We start from the raw sequence: 17467 nt of genomic DNA on the forward strand, positions 1-17467 counted from the left end.
GTCACCGGAGGGGGGGATTGCAATATCTGATCAGAGGGGCGAGTTGGGGGGGGGGGGGGTAACATCAGAAAGGGGGGGGGGATATCAATCCAGGAGGGGAGGGGGCGTGGGGCCAGTCCGGGAAGGTGTTAGGGAAGTCAGTTTGGGAGGGAGGGGAGTCAGTCCAGGAGGGGCGGCGGTGGTGGCCACATTGGATCAGGAAGGGGTAGGACCGGGTCACACCTTTGGGGGGGGGGGGGCAGTTTAGGATCAGCTCTCACTGGGATGGGATGGGATGGGGGCTCAGACCAGGAGAGAGGGTCAGGTTGGGTTGGGTCGGAGTGAAGGTGGCTCCCTTGGGGGGTAGTATGTGTGGCGAGTATCCGGTGCGAGGCTGAGTATGGGTTTTTTGGAAGTGATTTTTTTCCCCCTATAACTCTTGCAGAGTATCAGGGTAAAACTGGCAGAATCATCCAAGAGTTAGCAATTTAAATTGCATCTATCGGATGGATCAGAGCCCAGCTCAATTGTTCAGGGGAAGTTAGCACTTGCGGGCAATTTCTGGGTAAACCCTTACGTGGAACCTCCTGGAGGGATTCCCCAGCGCATCATTGGGGTTTCCCCGAAATGCAACTCCGAACCAGGAGGTTATGGGCCCTCATTTCGCTCTACACACTTATCTGCTGTGGTTGCACTTCAGGCATTATCTACATCATCTAATAGCTTCATTGTCACTTCTTTTATCATCAAACTATATTCCACATATTTTTTCATAAAAGGCTGCTGTTTGCATCTCCTTCTCCCCACCTTATTAGTTTCAGTTCTTCCACGCTGCTTCATTTAGCTTCTCTGTAAGGCGAGTCAAGTTGCCATTTTTCTTAATCAGGTGAAACCTAGCCCAGCTACACGGCATTTTCCTGCCCCAGAACCTTCCCATAGCCTGGAGCCTGGGGCTGGATTCTCCGTTTCAGAGACTAAGTGCTGATGCCGTGACAGAATCGGTGCCGTTCTACGACCACGCAAGCGGCACCGGCCCCCGAGCAATTCAGGATCCGTTAATGGGCCAGCACCAGCGCCACGTGGAACTAGAACAATTCCAATGAAAAACAGTGTCCGATTTGCCGGGGTCGGGATTGGCAACGAGAGGCTGACAAGCCGGAGCCGCATGTAAGCAGTCCACTCCTCACACACACTAATCCCAGCCAACAAAATGGCAATGAAAAGAGCAGCACCCTGTTTCACAAATGCGGAGCTTGAGACCCTGCTGGACCCTGCCCTGGAAGAGCTGGGCACTGATTACCCTGAGGTGGGAAGGAGGCTGCCGCCGCTGTACACCGGGGTCCTGGGCGCAGGTGGCAAACGCCATGAGCTCAACCGTCATGACCGGCCAGCATAGTTGGTAAAAGCTGCACATCCTCCTCAGGGCAGCTAGCGTGAGTAGCCAGCACTGTGCCACGGACACCAACCTCCATCCCACAAACCTGTAACCGCAACCCCCCACAACCCAGAGGATGAATGACCCCCCCCCCCACACACACTCCCCCGCACTCCACAAGAGAAGGTGGTGCACGACCGCAGGGAGAGAGAGAAGACTGGAGGGGGCCTTCCAGACTTGCGGCCCCTCACCGTCACTGGACCTGGCCGGTGGGTCCAGAGAGAGGTCAGTTGTCGAGGTGGAGGTCGGCATCAGGGTACCAAGTGAACCCTCACTGAGCTGCGGTGTCCCTCTGGCACGTGTGGCCCGGCCGCTGGAGGTGGGCACGGCCTGGGTCCCCAGGTCAGCCACCGCTCACCTCCCCGGTACCATCCCTATCCCTTTCTACCCACCTCCCCATCCCATCCTCACCTCTGCCACAAGGGTTCAGTGGGATCGTGTGATGGAATGGCCAGTAACACATGCAAATATCACCCAGGTGGATGGCGGAAAGTGCTACTGTGGGTAGGGGATCAGTTGTTGTCAAACGATGCGGAGCACCAGATCTCATCGCAGAGCAGGTCATCACCCTCCTCCATCCCATGGACAAGACCCACTGTTACTGCCAACCCAGAGTTCACACCCAATCGTGAGGCCATTTTAGATGGGCCTGACATACAATAGTGGTCCAGAACATTCCTCCATTTGGTCCTAAAGAAGGAACAGCATAAAAGGATGTGATCGTATATAAAATACATTATATGTATTTGAAAAGGAAACTTTCATAGGGCTATGGAGAAAGAGCTGGGCAGTAAGGCTAATCATACAGTTCTTTCAGAGTGGCGCAGGCACAATCGACTAAGTGGTCCCCTTCGGTGTGATAAATGGATCAATTATAGAGTCAACTTGAGGAATGAATGTTCATAATCATGTTGCCTGTGGAAGAAATGTCAGTCACATCGAGCTCAAAAGCATGCATCTGCTTAAAAAATGACGCGCAACACAGGTTTCCATTTATTGAAATGTTGAGTTTGATGGACAATGAATCACCAAGTTGTGCTACATTGAGTACAGATATTACAGGTTCCTGATACTTTTATTTACAATATTTACGTCAACCTTCTTCCCAAGCTTCGCCAGAAAGAGCTGTAGTATTTTAACTCCATGCACTAAAATAAAATCCTCAGCAACATAAGATTGAGTTCAACTTACTGCCTGTTTCTGTTCCTCGTCCTACACAAGTCAGCATTTAGAAAAGTAAAAAGAGGAAAAAAAGAGAAGATAGATTATTAGACATTAGATACGTATCTGCAGTTGTAAGAGATAAAGAAGAGTATTCAGTAAGACTTTGTACTAGGCTTAGGAAAAGATCAGTGCACAAGTTAAGAATTGTTGTTTAAGTAAGGCAGTTGGCAGTGTAATTAAGATATCACAAGAACACAAGAAATAGAAGTAGGAGTAGGCCACCAGGCCCTTCAAGCCTGCCCCGCCATTCAATACAATCATGGCTGATCTCTGCCGGCCTCAACTCTTTTTCTGTGCTATTTCCCCATAGCCCTCTGTTCCTCAATCTATCAAATATTTATCCACCTCCACGTTAAATACTTCCAATGATCCAGCCTCCACCACCCTCCGGGGCAGAGAATTCCAGAGATTTACCACCCTCTGTGGGAAGAGAGTTCTATGCACCTCAGTTTTAAATGCCTGGACCTTTATCTTGTCCCTAGGTACCCTTGTTCAAGACTCTCCCACTCGTGAAAACATCTCACTATCTACCCTGCCAAGCCCCCTCAGGATCTTATATGTTTGAAGAAGGTGACCCCTCACTCTTCTAAACACCAAGGAATACAGACCCAGACTATTTAGTCTCTCTTGATAGGATAACCCTCTTATCTCATGAATTAGCCTGGTGAATCTCCTTTGGACTGCCTTCAGTGTTACTACCTCCTTTTTTAGTTAAGAGGACCAACACTGTATGCGGTATTCCAGGTGTGGCCTCACCAACACGCTGTACAATTGCAACAGAACCTCCCTACTTTTAAACTCCAACCCCTTTGCAATAAAGGCCAAAATGTAATTTGCCTTCTTAACTAGTTTATATCTGTTTACAACTTAAGCAATTTACTTCTGCTTTAAGGACCATTAACCTCCTCTGCCACATCCATCCCCACCCTCACGTAGTCTCCTATCCCCTGTTCCCAAAGCTCCAATCAGTAACCGCAGAATGCTCAGCACAATGTTAACTTTTTCGTTTTTTTAGGGTTCTGAGAAAGCATGCATTTTGCTCCCTAACATCTACCTTTGCTGTTTTTGATGCAGTTGCAAGGAAATACACAAAAAGAAGTCTAAACTTAACCATTCCTTGCTTTCTGCTTTCCTTCTCTTCCTGTGAAGTATTACAGACACAAACACAGGCCCAGGACTAAAGTGTCAAATGCCTGCAGTCCAGCCGCTCAATGGGAACGTTAAAATATTGCTCACAATGTTCTTCTAGAAAGTTAAAAAAAACTTTTCAAGTACAATTTACATCACAAAATTAAAACTGGTACAATATTTCTAAAATGTAATAATATTGCTGTGATATATGAGGATGAAAAATGGAACAATAGCTCTTCAATGAGTGAATATTTAATAGCTGATTTATAAAAGAATTTTTTTAGGGGGTGTGGGCTTCGCTGGCTAGGCCAGCATTTGTTGCCCATTCCTAACTGCCCTTGAGAAGGTGGTGGTGAGCTGCATTCTTGAATCGCCACAGTCCATGTGATGTATGTACACCCACTATGCTTTTAGGGAGGGAGTTCCAGGATTTTGACCCAGCGATAGTGAAGGAATGGTGATATATTTCCAAGTCAGGATGGTCAGTGACTTGGAGGGGAACGTCCAGATGGTGTTGTTCCCATGTATCTGCTGCCCTTGTCCTTCTAGGTGGGTGGGACTGTGGGTTTGGAAGGTGCTCTCTAAGGAACCTTGGTGAGTTCCTACAGTGCATCTTGTAGATGGTACACACTGCTGCCACTGTGTGGTGGTGGTGGAGGGAGTGGATGTTTATGGACGGGGTGCCAATCGAGCTGGTTGCTTTGTCCTGGATGGTGTCCTGCTTCTCGACTGTTGTTGGGGCTGCACTCATCCAGGGAGTATTCCATCACACTCCTGACTTGCAGCTTGTAGCTGGTGGACAGGCTTTGGAAAATCAATAGATGAGTTACACGATGCAGGATTCCTAGCCTCTGACCTGCTCTTGTAGCCATAGTATGTATATGGCTAATCCACTGCAGTTTCTGGTCAATGGTAATCCCCAGGATGGTGATACTGAGGATTCAGTAATGGTAATGCCATTGAATGTCAAGGAGTGATGGTTTGATTCTCGCTTACTGAGGATTATAATTCTCTGCCACTTGCGTGATGCAAATGTTACTTGTCAATCCAAGCCTCGATATTGTTCATGTCTTGCTACATTTGCATGCTGACTGCTTCAGTGTCAGAGGTGTTGTGAATGGGGCTGAACATTGTGCAATCATCAGTGAATATCCCCACATCTGACCTTATGTTGGAAGGAAGGTTATTGATGAAGCAGCTGAAGATGGTTGGGCCCAGGGCACTAATTTGTGGAACTCTTGCTGTGATGTCCCGAGACTGAGATGACTGACCTCCAACAACCACAACCATCTTCCTTTGTGCTAGGAAGATGTTTGTGGTTGTTGGAGCTCAGTCATCTCACTCCTGGGATATCACTGCAGGAGTTCCTCAGGGTTTAAGTCATTCAGAGCCTTCCAATGCTGGTTCCAAATTTTGATCCTGTATGAACATGCTATCTAAAAAGAAAATTTGAACTCTATCCACAACCAATTTCTGACCTGTTATTAATGACAAAATTATTTTTCTCTGAAGAATCCTGACAATTTTCACCTAGAGTCATAGAATTCCTTCCTTTACTTTCACCAAATAGTGAAGCTAATAAATTCACTTCTTCATGCCCGCCTGGCCTGAAACCTGTAAATGCTCCAGATTTCATTCCTGATGGATATTGATCTCGCCCATCTCAGCTGGGGCAGTAATTTATAAATGACAGTTGGCCATGGTTGATCTAGACCAAGGAAGGAAACTATCAGTCAAGGTTCTTTGTAACTCAATGAAAACACTCTTGTCTCTGACTCAGAAGGTTCATGTCCCACTTCAGAGAATTCGGCACCTCGTGGACTCATTCCAATGCAGTGCTATGGGAACACTACGCTATCAGAAGTTATGTCTTTCAGATGTGACTTTCAACCAAGGCCCCATCTTTCCATGGATGGAATTAAAAGATCCCATGGCATTATTTCAAAGAAGCACATTGGAGTTTCCCCCAGTGTTGTGGCCAATATTTATCCCTCTGACTTTCTTTGCTCATCACTATCCAGTTGTATCTTCTGGAACAACTGAAATATTTAGCAGCTAAAATATAAATGTATTCAAAACTTGACTTTGCTCTATGCACTTGATATTCGTTGTCATAATGCTTATCGTGCCGAATAACTGGCCTTGCCCTCCTCACCTCAGATGGCAGAGCAAAATACACTTTAATGGTTTGTGAAGCATAGTTCATAGATTGAGGACAAAACTCATTATTTAACTGCTGCCTGGATAGGGGAAGCCAAGAGCGATTGTCCAAATTCATCCGGCACAGGAAGCAAACATGCTGGGGTTGTGCAGAGCGTTGCGAACCAGCAGGCTGACCTTTAATGTGCTAGGTTTTAATATGTGAAAATAATTCTGAAAGTAACACGGAAAAAGTATTAAAAATAGGGTGGACCTGCCAGATGATCAACATCACCATACTTACAAAAGGGTGATCATTCTGTTGACTTGTGAATATTATCTATCACTAGGTGATGGGTGTTCCTGTAAATATCACTGCATTTTATATGGTATGATGAGACATCACAAGAAAGCACTTAAATCAATCTTTAGAACTCAGTGACAGAGCAATATGAAAGGTTAATGATGAATAGCAGGGCAGGAAGAAAGCTAAATTGCAGAAAATGCATATTTTTCATTGTCAACGATTAACAAATAAAAGCTTATAAATGGCCAATACTGTTGTGTGAAGAGAGAAAGAAATTACAATGAGCTGCTAATTCTCAAACCAAATAATCCAACATTTTGGAGAAATGAAAAGTAAATCTAAAAAAAAAGAATTTTACACGACTGAGGATTTCTCAGCAATGCTGCATTTCTGAAAAAAAAACGTAGCCAACAATGTGATTAGGACTGGCTAGCACCTTCTATAAACCAGTTAAAAGAGGATCTCTAGATACAGCTAAAGAATTCAACTGAGTCCACAACTTGACAAAATTTTCAAGAATGCTAATAAAACTAAAATTACACTCAAGTGTAAAAAAACAGCAGTTTTAAATTGAGACATCTGCGGATCTGGTACCAAGCACTGAGGCAAGAGAGGAAGTTGAGGAGTAGGAGTTGCAGAATAGAGACAGGATTCCCTCTCCCAATCACTTTCAATGCGACATGCCGCAAAGTCTGTATGAACAATGAGTCAGGATACGATGAAGCTTGCGTGCGAAGAATGGTCATTGACTGCCATCGTGAAGGGTTGTTGGTGTCATGCTGTGCTCAGTAACAACTAGTGTCTTCGAGAGGGAAATTAGAAAATAAACTGGCAAACTGGACTGTATAATTATAAGGACGCAATAAAAAAAAAGCAACATGTATTTATATAGCACTTTCAATGCCGTAAAACATCTCAACAGAACTAATAGCACAGGTGGTCAAAAGAGGCAGGTTTTAAGGAAATGTTTTGGGCGTATAACGGAAGAATAATCATACAGATTATAATTTATTTAATATTAATGCACCACTGAAAACCTACACACATGAACGCACTTTGTAAAGCCATTTACTTAATTTAACATGTTTAATTTGTTGCTTTTTCATCAACAGCAAACACCTGAATAAAGGAATGTTTTGTTTTTGAAATGCCAGGAAAATAATTAAGATGACTGGGTGGTCCACTGTGCTATATTTTTTATTCCAGGACCAAGATTCAAAACCAGTCCTAAATTGAACAAATGAATAAAAGTCTCCTATGTTGGGTGTTCTGTGAAATGAGTTTCAGCTGATTCATTAGGTATGGGCTCTCAACACTAAATCGGCAATCTGATTCAGAGGTGCCACAGGGTGTGGGAAATGGAAAAATTAATCAGAACGCTGAAATAAGAGAGGCTCTTCCGAGGTTGTTGAGGGCAAGAATATGAGTTTTACTCTGTATTTAATCAGGAGCAGGAATTGATGCTGATAAGAGAGTGCCAGAAGCACAAAACCTCAAAATCCCAGGATTTACACTGTGCAACTCAAATACTAAAACATCATCCAAAAAAAATTAAGTTAGATATGTACACAGGCGCATATATTTAAACAGCACCAATTTCTATTGGCCTTGATGATACCTCCTGACTTTCAGCTTCAATATTGAAAGAGTAATGTTGGGGAACTAACTGGATTCTGACTCACCCTCCAAGAGAAGGTTGGAATTTATGGAATGGTCATAATTAGGGGCTGGTTTAGCACAGGCAGCAGTGCGGGTTCAATTCCCGTACCAGCCTCCCCGAACAGGTGCCGGAATGTAGCGACTAGGGGCTTTTCACAGTAACTTCGTTGAAGCTTACTTGTGACAATAAGCGATTATTATTATCTGATTTTCAGATCTTAAAAGCAGAGTTGTTGAAATGTCTTTTTGTTCTGAACATATAAAAACTGTGTATGCCATGTGAAGTGATTTTCTTAAATAAAAACCTGACCAACCTCTCAAAGCACTTCATTACGATTTGGTTCCAACTCCATCTACAAGTTTGCTGACGACACGACCATAGTGGGTCGGATCTCAAACAACGACGAGTCAGAATACAGGAGGTAGATAGAGAATCTAGTGGTGGAGTGGTGCAACGGCAACAATCTATCCCTCAATGCCAGCATAACTAAAGAGCTGGTCATTGACTTCAAGAAACAAAGTACTGTACACACCCCTGTCTGAAACAAAGGGGCCGAGGTGGAGATGGTTGACAGCTTCATATTCCTAGGGGTACACATCACCAACAATCTGTCCTGGTCCACCCACGTCGACACTTCCACCAAGAAAGCACAACAGCGCCATTACTTCCTCAAGAAACAAAGGAAATTCGGCATGTCCACACTGACTCTTACCAACTTTTACAGATGTACCATAGAAAGCATCTATCTGGCTACATCACAGCCTGGTATGGCAACTGCTCGGCCCAAGAGAGTTATGAACACAGCCCAGCCCATCACATGAATCCCCCTCCCATCCATTGACTCTATCTACACCTCCTTATGCTGCCTTGGCAAAGCGGGCAGCATAATCAAAGACCCCTCCCACCCGACTTACTCACTCTTCCAACTTCTTCCATCGGGCAGGAGATATAAAAGTCTGAGAACACGCACGAACAAATTCAAAAACAGCTTCTTCCCCACTGTTACCAGACTCCTAAGTGACCTCTTATGGGCTGACCTGATTAATACTATACTCCTGTATACTTCATCTGATACTGGTGTCTATGTATTTACATTGTGTACCTTGTGTTACCCTGTTATGTATTTTCTTTTCTTTTCATGTACTAAATGATCTGTTTGAGCTGCTCGCAGAAAAATACTTTTCACTGTACCTCGGTACACATGACAATAAACAAATACACAAATACGGAAGCTCGACACCATCCAAGACAAAGCAGCTCGCTTGATTGGAACCCTTCCACAAATATTCAATCCCTCCACTGTGGCAGCAGTATGTACCACCTACAAGATCCGCTGCAGAAACTCACCAAGGTTCATTGGGCAGCACATTCCAAACCCTTAACCACTACCATCCAGAAGGACAAGAACAGCAGATACCTGTGAACCCCACCACCTGGAGGTTCCCCTCCAAGTCACTCACCATCACTGTTCCTTCACTGCCTCTGGGTCAAAATCCTAGAATTCACTCCCTAACAGCACCACCCGGACTACAGCAGTTCAAGAAGGCAGCTCACCACCATCTTCTGAAGGGCAACTGGGGATGGGCAATAAATGCTGGCCTCGCCAATGACATCCACATCCCGTAAATGTATTTTAAAAAAACTTGAAGAACATCAGCAATTGATGTTCATCATTGCCTTTGCTCTTTGATTTAATATTCTCCGTGGTTAGTAAACCACAGTGCACCAAGTAACATCTGAACAATATATTGCAGCAAGATCAGAAAATCATTGCCCTGTCCTATGCACTTTACCACTGAGAAGGAGAGCAATAGCAAGCTCATTGGAATAACATTACTTCTAATTTCCCCTCCAAGCAACGTTGACTGTAATGATTATTTTTTGAGTGCATGATCCATTCATTGTTTTTTTGCAGAACCACACATGCGCAGTAAATTAAAGGGCTGTGTGGCGACAGGTTGCCACCTGGTTTAAAGAAAACGTCGCCACCAAGTCACAAATCATTTAGTTGAAGAAATATTGTTCCTCCAATATTCCTAGCTAAGACTATTAAAGAAATAACCATCATAACAAGGGCTGCAATGGTTCAAAAAGACTCACCACAACCTTCTTGGGGCATCTTGGGAGAGGCAATATAGTGTCTTATCTGAATCACAATTTTCCCAAGAACAAATATAGAAGGTCAAGGTGTTTTAGCCAGGACAGTTTTTCAAGTGTTTACTTAGCTGAAAGGCTTTCAGTGTAAGTTTCCCAATGAAAATGTTAGCCTTGAAATTTTGTGGGGGTTCCCACAGCAACTCTGTGTAGGCCGATCACAGAATCGCCACAGAATTTCAGGGCCATTAACACACCAACACTGGAGTTCTGTGCATCTTCAAAACTTACAATACATCTGATTTTGTATAGGCTGCAGAGGTAAAATATCTGACATTCTGAATGGAAAACATGGCTGCCTGCAGATAACTGAGAAGGAAACTGAAATAATGCAAAATAAGGTTCAGAAAAGTTCTGAAGATGAAACAATTATGTAAAATCTCCCACTTGTGCAGCTATTTCTGTGTTTTTTCCTGCCACATCCTGCTCAGTGCTAAATACTTAGTTGCTCTGCTAATTCAGCTCTTTATCAAACTGCTGGGAGGCATGCAAAAGGACCATGGGTGGCACACTCTACCAGAGATTGTCTGACCTCCTCCCTCCATCACCTGATGACTGCATAACTGCGTTTTGCAAGCTCATTGCATGGGGGCGAGAGTTTGACTCCCAGTTTGAATCTTGTCTCACCATTTGACGTGTGTCACCACAATTCCTCAGGAGGAAACCATCCCTGGATAGCCAAGGTACTTGTTTCATTGCAGGGATTACACAAAAACACGGATCTAAAAAGGCATGCATAATTATTTCTGCAATTATAATATGATGAATTAACGTGAACAGCAAATTGGTAACTGAATTACGTGAGCATCAAGAACAAAAGACAAAGCAGAACAATAACAATAAAATCCACTATCCACACTGGAGATGAAGGACTCAGTCTACATTGCAGCAGGGAACAATTCTTACCTTCAGCAGCTTCATTAGTCCTTCAAGCTGCACCATCAGCTCACGACGACTCTCTTGTAAGGCTGACATCCGCTGCTCCAGCTCGTCTTTTCTTTGCCTGTTGAATGAACGGACAAAGAAATTAAGCCCCGTCTCTCTCGAAAAACACTGGGGAATTCAAGCACTCAGACTGTCTGGTTTAGAACCATTGTGTGTATCGAAAAGCAGCTTCAGCGCTCCACTGCAACGTGAACACAAATAATGTCTCTCCTCAACACAGCTATGATGTTCGACGACAATTCATTCATTAAAGATGATTTGTACCAAAAAAATAACGTGCGTCATTTTAAAATGTTCTTTGCACGTGCACTGCATCAATAAATTGGGATTAAAAATGTCACATCCCATTAATGCCTGTTTAATGATAACAAGAGTAATATCTCTTTTATGATGCTTTGTGAGCATCAGGGCTGACATGTCACAGGTGTGCAGGTGAAGATTATCTTGGGGAAAAAAATCCCCTTTGGCAAGAAAAATAGAAATAGCAATTGACACATTGAAAATAAATGAAGTCTTTCTCCCCCAAATTCCAGCAGACTTCAGTTTGTAAAGAACTAGCTACTTATTCATGAGGACAGAGACTGCTAAAAATCTGCTGTCATAAGCCAAATCGGCTGGAGTGTGGATTGGAAAACAGACCCTAATTGAGAGCCTATGACCAGAGTTGGAAGGCACATAGCCCATTCCTCCCACAATTGCTCTGAAAACCACTAAATTCAAAATTTATTTTAAAAATGGCTCATTATTTTAGATTGATGGAACAATAATTAAAAGCAGCAATTTAATTGACGAATGAATTGTTTTTCATTATAAAAAGGATACATATTGTTACATTTAGTGGTTTATGCAACTTTTAAATTGTGAACGATTATGAAGGATTGGTATATTAACAAATTGGATTCAGGTTGCAGTGAAGGTTATTTCTACCAGCTCTTGTTGTGTTGCATAGGTATTGCACACACTCACTCTTGCTCGTCTCTCACTTTTTCTCAATAGCATAATACTGATCACTTTTCTGTTGCATCTCAAAGCAATCTGCAAAGCTCACACATTCAGATCAACGCAAAAGCACTTGCATTTGGGTAATCACCACTTCTCCCAAATCAGCAGACCACAGATTTTGCATAAACCGAGAAAGATCTTGTTTTCAAATATTAGAATTAAGGGACAGGCATAAAAAAGTAGGATTATCACCACTGGAAGGGTCAAAGCAAAGTGGGAGGAAGAGCTGGAGTGGTTATAGAGGAGGGGGTCTGGTGTGAGGTGCTCCGGAGAGGGAATGCCTCCACCTCATGTGTGAGGTTGGGGCTGATACAGCTGAAGGTGGTATATAGAGCGCACCTCACGAGGGCGAGGATGAGCCGATTTTTTGAAGGAGTAGAGGATGTGTGTGAGCGTTGCGGGGGGGGGGGAATCATGTTCATATGTTTTGGTCCTATCCAAAGCTAGGGGTGTACTGGAAGGAGGTGTTTAGGATAATTTCCCAGGTGGTGCGTGTGAAACTGGACCTGGGTCCCCAGGAGGCCATATTCGGGGTGTCGGACCAGCCAGGGTTGGAAACGGGAGCAGAGGCAGATATCATAGCATTCGCCTCGTTGATCGCCCGAAGGCGGATCCTGCTGGGATGGAGAGCAGCCTCTCCACCCAGTGCCCTGGCGTGGCGGGGGGACCTGTTGGAATACTTGACGCTTGAGAATGTTAAGTTCGAACTGAGGGAAAGCTCGGAGGGGTTCTACAAGTCATGGGCACTATTTATTATGCACTTTCAAGAACTGGATAACATCGAACATTAGTTGGGGGGGGGTGGGGGAGGGGGGCTGTGTAGATTAAGGGTGACTACGGGTAATCCCTGATTCCTTTTTGTCATTTGTTTATGTAAACATGCGGGCTGATGTTTGGGGGTTGATGGGCAGATGGGATCGTTGTTATTATGGGGATTGACATATCTTGCTGATTATTGTTGATGGGTGTAAATGTGGGAGAAAATGTGAAAAAGGAGAATAAAAATATTTATTAAAAAAAAGTAGGATTATGCTCCAACTACAACTCCAGCAGTTATAAACCCCAAATCAAATTAAAGGTCCAATTGTTTGTGTCAACTGTAAGCAATAGATTTATGATTAAACTCTGTGACAAATCATTGCTGGGATTGGATAAACCTGATCTGTGCACTTTCACGTCATGAAAACTGCACATCGACCCACGTGTGACTTTACATGCCATTTTGTCTTTTCACGCAAGTGTCGGATTTGCAGTGCACGAGGGCTGACTTAGTCCCCCAACACAGCAGTAAAATTCCAACATTGTTTAAAGGCCCTCAAACCTCACCATTCACCTCTCTTGACCCCCCACCCACCCTCCCATGCCCCCTCAAATAATAAATGCCACATGCCCCATTCATACGACCCCATGTATCTTCCATTCCCGCCTGGTCATCTGCGTTTCCTCTAAGCCTCCATAGTCAGTCATCCAGTTTGCTAATTTTATTCCCAGGAGCCATGCAATTTCAGAAAGTATTATTTTAAAATCATTGGAAAACATGAAACCTCTAGCAATCTAAGAAAACCCTGAATGCAAACACGCTATCACAAACTAAAAAACAAACAGGGAGAATCTTGTAATCCTTGAAGTGTCTACTAGGTTTGTAAGCAAACAAGGAATCTTATTAAAAACATATTCTGTTATTATTGTCACCAGAAAGTTCAAGACCACCTGAAGTTTTTGAAATCCAACCAAGCATTCATAATGTGACAGCTGTCATTATAAAAACCGCACAGAATAAATGTGTGCAGAATCAATGCATTAAAAACATGTCTACATTACAATATAGCACCTAACAGTGGAAACATTTTACACTTACCTTTCAGAATGTTCCCGACTCCTCAAGAAACTTTCTATTTTCTTCACAAACTCTCAAACCTGGCATGTTTTTAATGGGCTTTCAAAAAGCCACCCCATCTGATGAAAATGGAGGGCAGGAGGAAATCCAATTTTTGTTCCTGATTTAAAATGGGGAACATGACCTCAGCGGGAGAGGATGTGTGTTCCACACACAAGGGCGCAATCTTGCAGAAATATTTCCAAGTATTGTAGTGAGCGGGAATTGCCGTGAGTTTCCCGATGCTCGGCCCAGATAAACCGGCAACGCAATTCAATGTTAATTGGTCCACTTAAGGAGGTCTCACGGGCTTCTTGCTGCAAATAACACCTTGCTAGCCAATTCACTGGGACCGCCCTCGCAAGTTACCCACTAACAAGGTCGAGCAGCACTTAAACTGCATTGCTCGGCCAACCCCAGCCAGCTCGCAATAATGGCACCGAGGAGACTGGCCCCAATATTCGGGGTGGCAGACCTGGGGAGGCTCCTGGATGCGATGGAGACCAGGAGGGATGTCCTATATGTCCTGTTCCCCCGGGTGTCCCGGAGGGTGAGTCACAAGGCAGCCAGTGCTGCCTGGGATGAGGTGACGGCAGCCGTTAGTTCCAACAGTATGACCAGGAGGACTGGCCTGCAATGCAGGAAGGTCAACAACCTACACCGGGCAGCACGAGTGAGTAGACACCAACGCCATCCCGCCTCCCTCAAGGGAGCATCCACTCCCAACTCTCCAAGGTGACCCCAGTCCTCCCTCCGCATTCCCCCCCAACCCCGCCTTCACACCCCCTCTCCCACCACTGAACCACGCGTGTGGTTAACAATGCTCTCTCTGCATCTCCTCAGGAAAAGCTCTCCCACAATCTGTGGGAGAAGACCCAGACTGGAGGAGGGGTGCCGGACGTGAGAATCCTCACCTCCTTTGAGGAACGGGCCCTGGAGGTTACCGGTGTGGCTGAGGACAGGGCGGTCACCAATGCGGAGGCTCGTGGATGCCACAGAGGTGAGGAACTACCGGGATTCATATGGAGGACCTGTGAAACGTAAGTAGTGATTGCCTTACTGACTGACCACATGTCAATTCTTCAAAGGTCCTCCAACTGACGGCACTGGCCCATTCCGGGCGACCGCCTCTCCTGACTCAGAGGAGAACATCCCGGAGGACAGATCCAAGGATGCCAGCATAATAGTCGCGGCACAGCTGTCATCCCCACCCTACACCGGTGCAGATCCACACATCTCGGTGGGACATGTTAGTGGACAGGGTCTGGGGCACAATCTGGTGAGCACAACACTGCTGCTGATGTACATCAGGTGGAGGCAGGAACCCCTAGATGAGAGAGCAGTCGGAGGGCTGCTGGATCCCACGGCCCAGCTGGGTCCCAAGCCTCTGGAAGTGGGTTACGCGGAGCTGAAGACGATAGGGAGCGGCTGGAATATTCAGAGGGAGTTCTCAGCGTCACTCCAGCAGATCCATAACCGCTTGGAGGAGTCCCAGAGACTACGGACACAGGAGGTGGTACCAGCAATGAGTGTCACCGAGACCAACACAGCTAGGGTGGCGACCGCAGTGGCGAGCCTGGTGCACAATCTCGGCATCATCAGTGAAGGTGTCCAAGGCGTCATGCAGTCGGTGACGGCCATGGCGGAGGGTCTCGGCAGGAGGTCCAACTCGCTGGGGGATGTCAGCAAGCATCAGACTAACGTTGATGAGGTTCAATGGGACATGTCCCGTTCTCAGATAGGCATGGCTGAGGCACTGCAGAGCTTGTCCCGTTCTCAGATGGGCATGGCTGAGGCACTGAAGAGCATGTCCCAGTCACTGAGGAGCATCACTGAGAGTGTCAACCCCATTGTGCGGACCAAATGAACCCCAGGACCCTATGGGCACCCACCGGGAGAAGGGGGTGCTAAGTGCCAACCCAGACCTGTCCCATGGAGTGGCGAAGGTGGACACCACCTCCCCACCACCACCACACCACCAACTGTCTGCCTCCACCTCAGCTGTGCATCCTGGGGAAACACCAACACGCAGTGGGAGAGCAAGGAGGGCCTGACACGTGGAGGATCACTGAGGGCACCGGGGTAGGGGGTGGAGATGGGAGGGGAGGTTAGGTAGGGGGTGGGGTATTGTACCAGCACATTAAACAACTTATTGCATGTCCGGACAGGGTCCCTGGTCGTGCACTCAGGTGCGGCGCGGACCAGCTGGCAAATGTATTCGTGGACATCTTCAATCTCTCCCTACTCCGTTCCGAGGTCCCCACTTGCTTCAAGAAGACCACCATCATACCGGTGCCAAAGAAGAACCAGGCAATGTGCCTCAACGACTACCGTCCGGTGCCCCGGACTTCAGTCGTAATGAAGTGCTTTAGAGTTTGGTCATGAGGCATATCAACTCCATACCTCCTGGGTGTCTAGATCCACTGCAATTGTCACACTGCCGCACCCGGTCCACAGCAGATGCCACCTCCCTGGCCCTACACCAGGGGCTGGTTTAGCACACTGGGCTAAATCGCTGGCTTTTAAAGCAGACCAAGGCAGGCCAGCAGCACGGTTCGATTCCCGTACCAGCCTCCCCAAACAGGCGCCGGAATGTGGCGACTAGGGGCTTTTCACTGTAACTTCATTGGAAGCCTACTTGTGACAATAAGCGATTTTCATTTTCATTTCATCCTTGGAGCATTTTGACAACAAGAACCCCTACATCTGACTCCTATTTATTGACTACAACTCCGTCTGCAACACCATAATCCTAGCCAAGCTCATATCAAAGCTCCAAAACCTGGGGCTTGCTCCTTCCTCTGCAACCGGATCCTCAACTTTCTGACCCATCAACTACAATCTGCAAGAATAAACAACAACACCACCTTCATCTCAATACCGGAGCCCCGCAAGGCTGCGTACTTAGCCCCCTACTATACTCCCTATACACACGACTGCGTGGCAAAATTTGGTTCCAACTCCATCTACAGGTTTGCTGACGACACAACCATAGTGGGATGGATCTCGAACAACGATGAGTCAGAGTACAGGGGGAGCTAGAAAACCTAGTGGAGTGGTGTAACGACAACAATCTCACCCTCAATGCCGCAAAACTAAAGAGCTGGTCATTGACTTCAGGAAGCAAAGTACCTGTCAGCATCAAAGGGGCCAAGGTGGAGATGATTGACAGCTTCATATTCCTAGGGGTACACATCACCAAACATCTGTCCTGGTCCACCTACATTGGCGCTGCCACCAAGAAAGCACAACAGCGCCTATACTTCCTCAGGAAACTAAGGAAATTCAGCATGTCCACATTGACTCTTAGCAATTTTTACACCTGCACCACAGGAAGCATCCTGTCTGGCTGCACCACACCCTGGTATGGCAACTGCTTGGCCCAAGACTGTAAGAAACTACAGAGAGTTATGAACACAGCCCAGTCTATCACCCGGACCTGCCTCCCATTAATTGACTCTGTCTACATCTCCTGCTGCCTAGGGAAAGAGAGCAACATAATCAAAGACCCCTCCCACTTGGGTTATTCACTCTTCTAACTTCTTCCATCAGGCAGGAGATATAAAAGTCTGTGAACACACACTAACATGTTCAAAAACAGCTTCTTCCCCGCTG

The 17467-nt window shown here is 45.8% G+C and overlaps 1 protein-coding gene across 13 annotated transcripts in view; it reads right to left on the reverse strand.

Moving 5' to 3' along the window:
• Positions 1-17467, reverse strand: part of LOC140410628 (dystrobrevin beta) — a 964620-nt gene that overhangs the window by 171865 nt on the left and 775288 nt on the right. For 10 of the 13 annotated variants that reach the window (XM_072498957.1, XM_072498958.1, XM_072498965.1 and 7 more), the window contains 2 exons: positions 10936-11032; positions 2606-2626 (listed from right to left, as the gene is read on the reverse strand). In XM_072498957.1, coding sequence (XP_072355058.1) covers positions 2606-2626; positions 10936-11032 — 118 coding nt within the window. The remainder of the gene's footprint in view (positions 1-2605; positions 2627-10935; positions 11033-17467) is intronic. The other 3 variants (XM_072498966.1, XM_072498961.1, XM_072498967.1) reach the window with 1 other exon arrangement.

This window comes from Scyliorhinus torazame, chromosome 4 (genome assembly GCF_047496885.1).
Source record: "Scyliorhinus torazame isolate Kashiwa2021f chromosome 4, sScyTor2.1, whole genome shotgun sequence".
Taxonomy (NCBI): domain Eukaryota; kingdom Metazoa; phylum Chordata; class Chondrichthyes; order Carcharhiniformes; family Scyliorhinidae; genus Scyliorhinus; species Scyliorhinus torazame.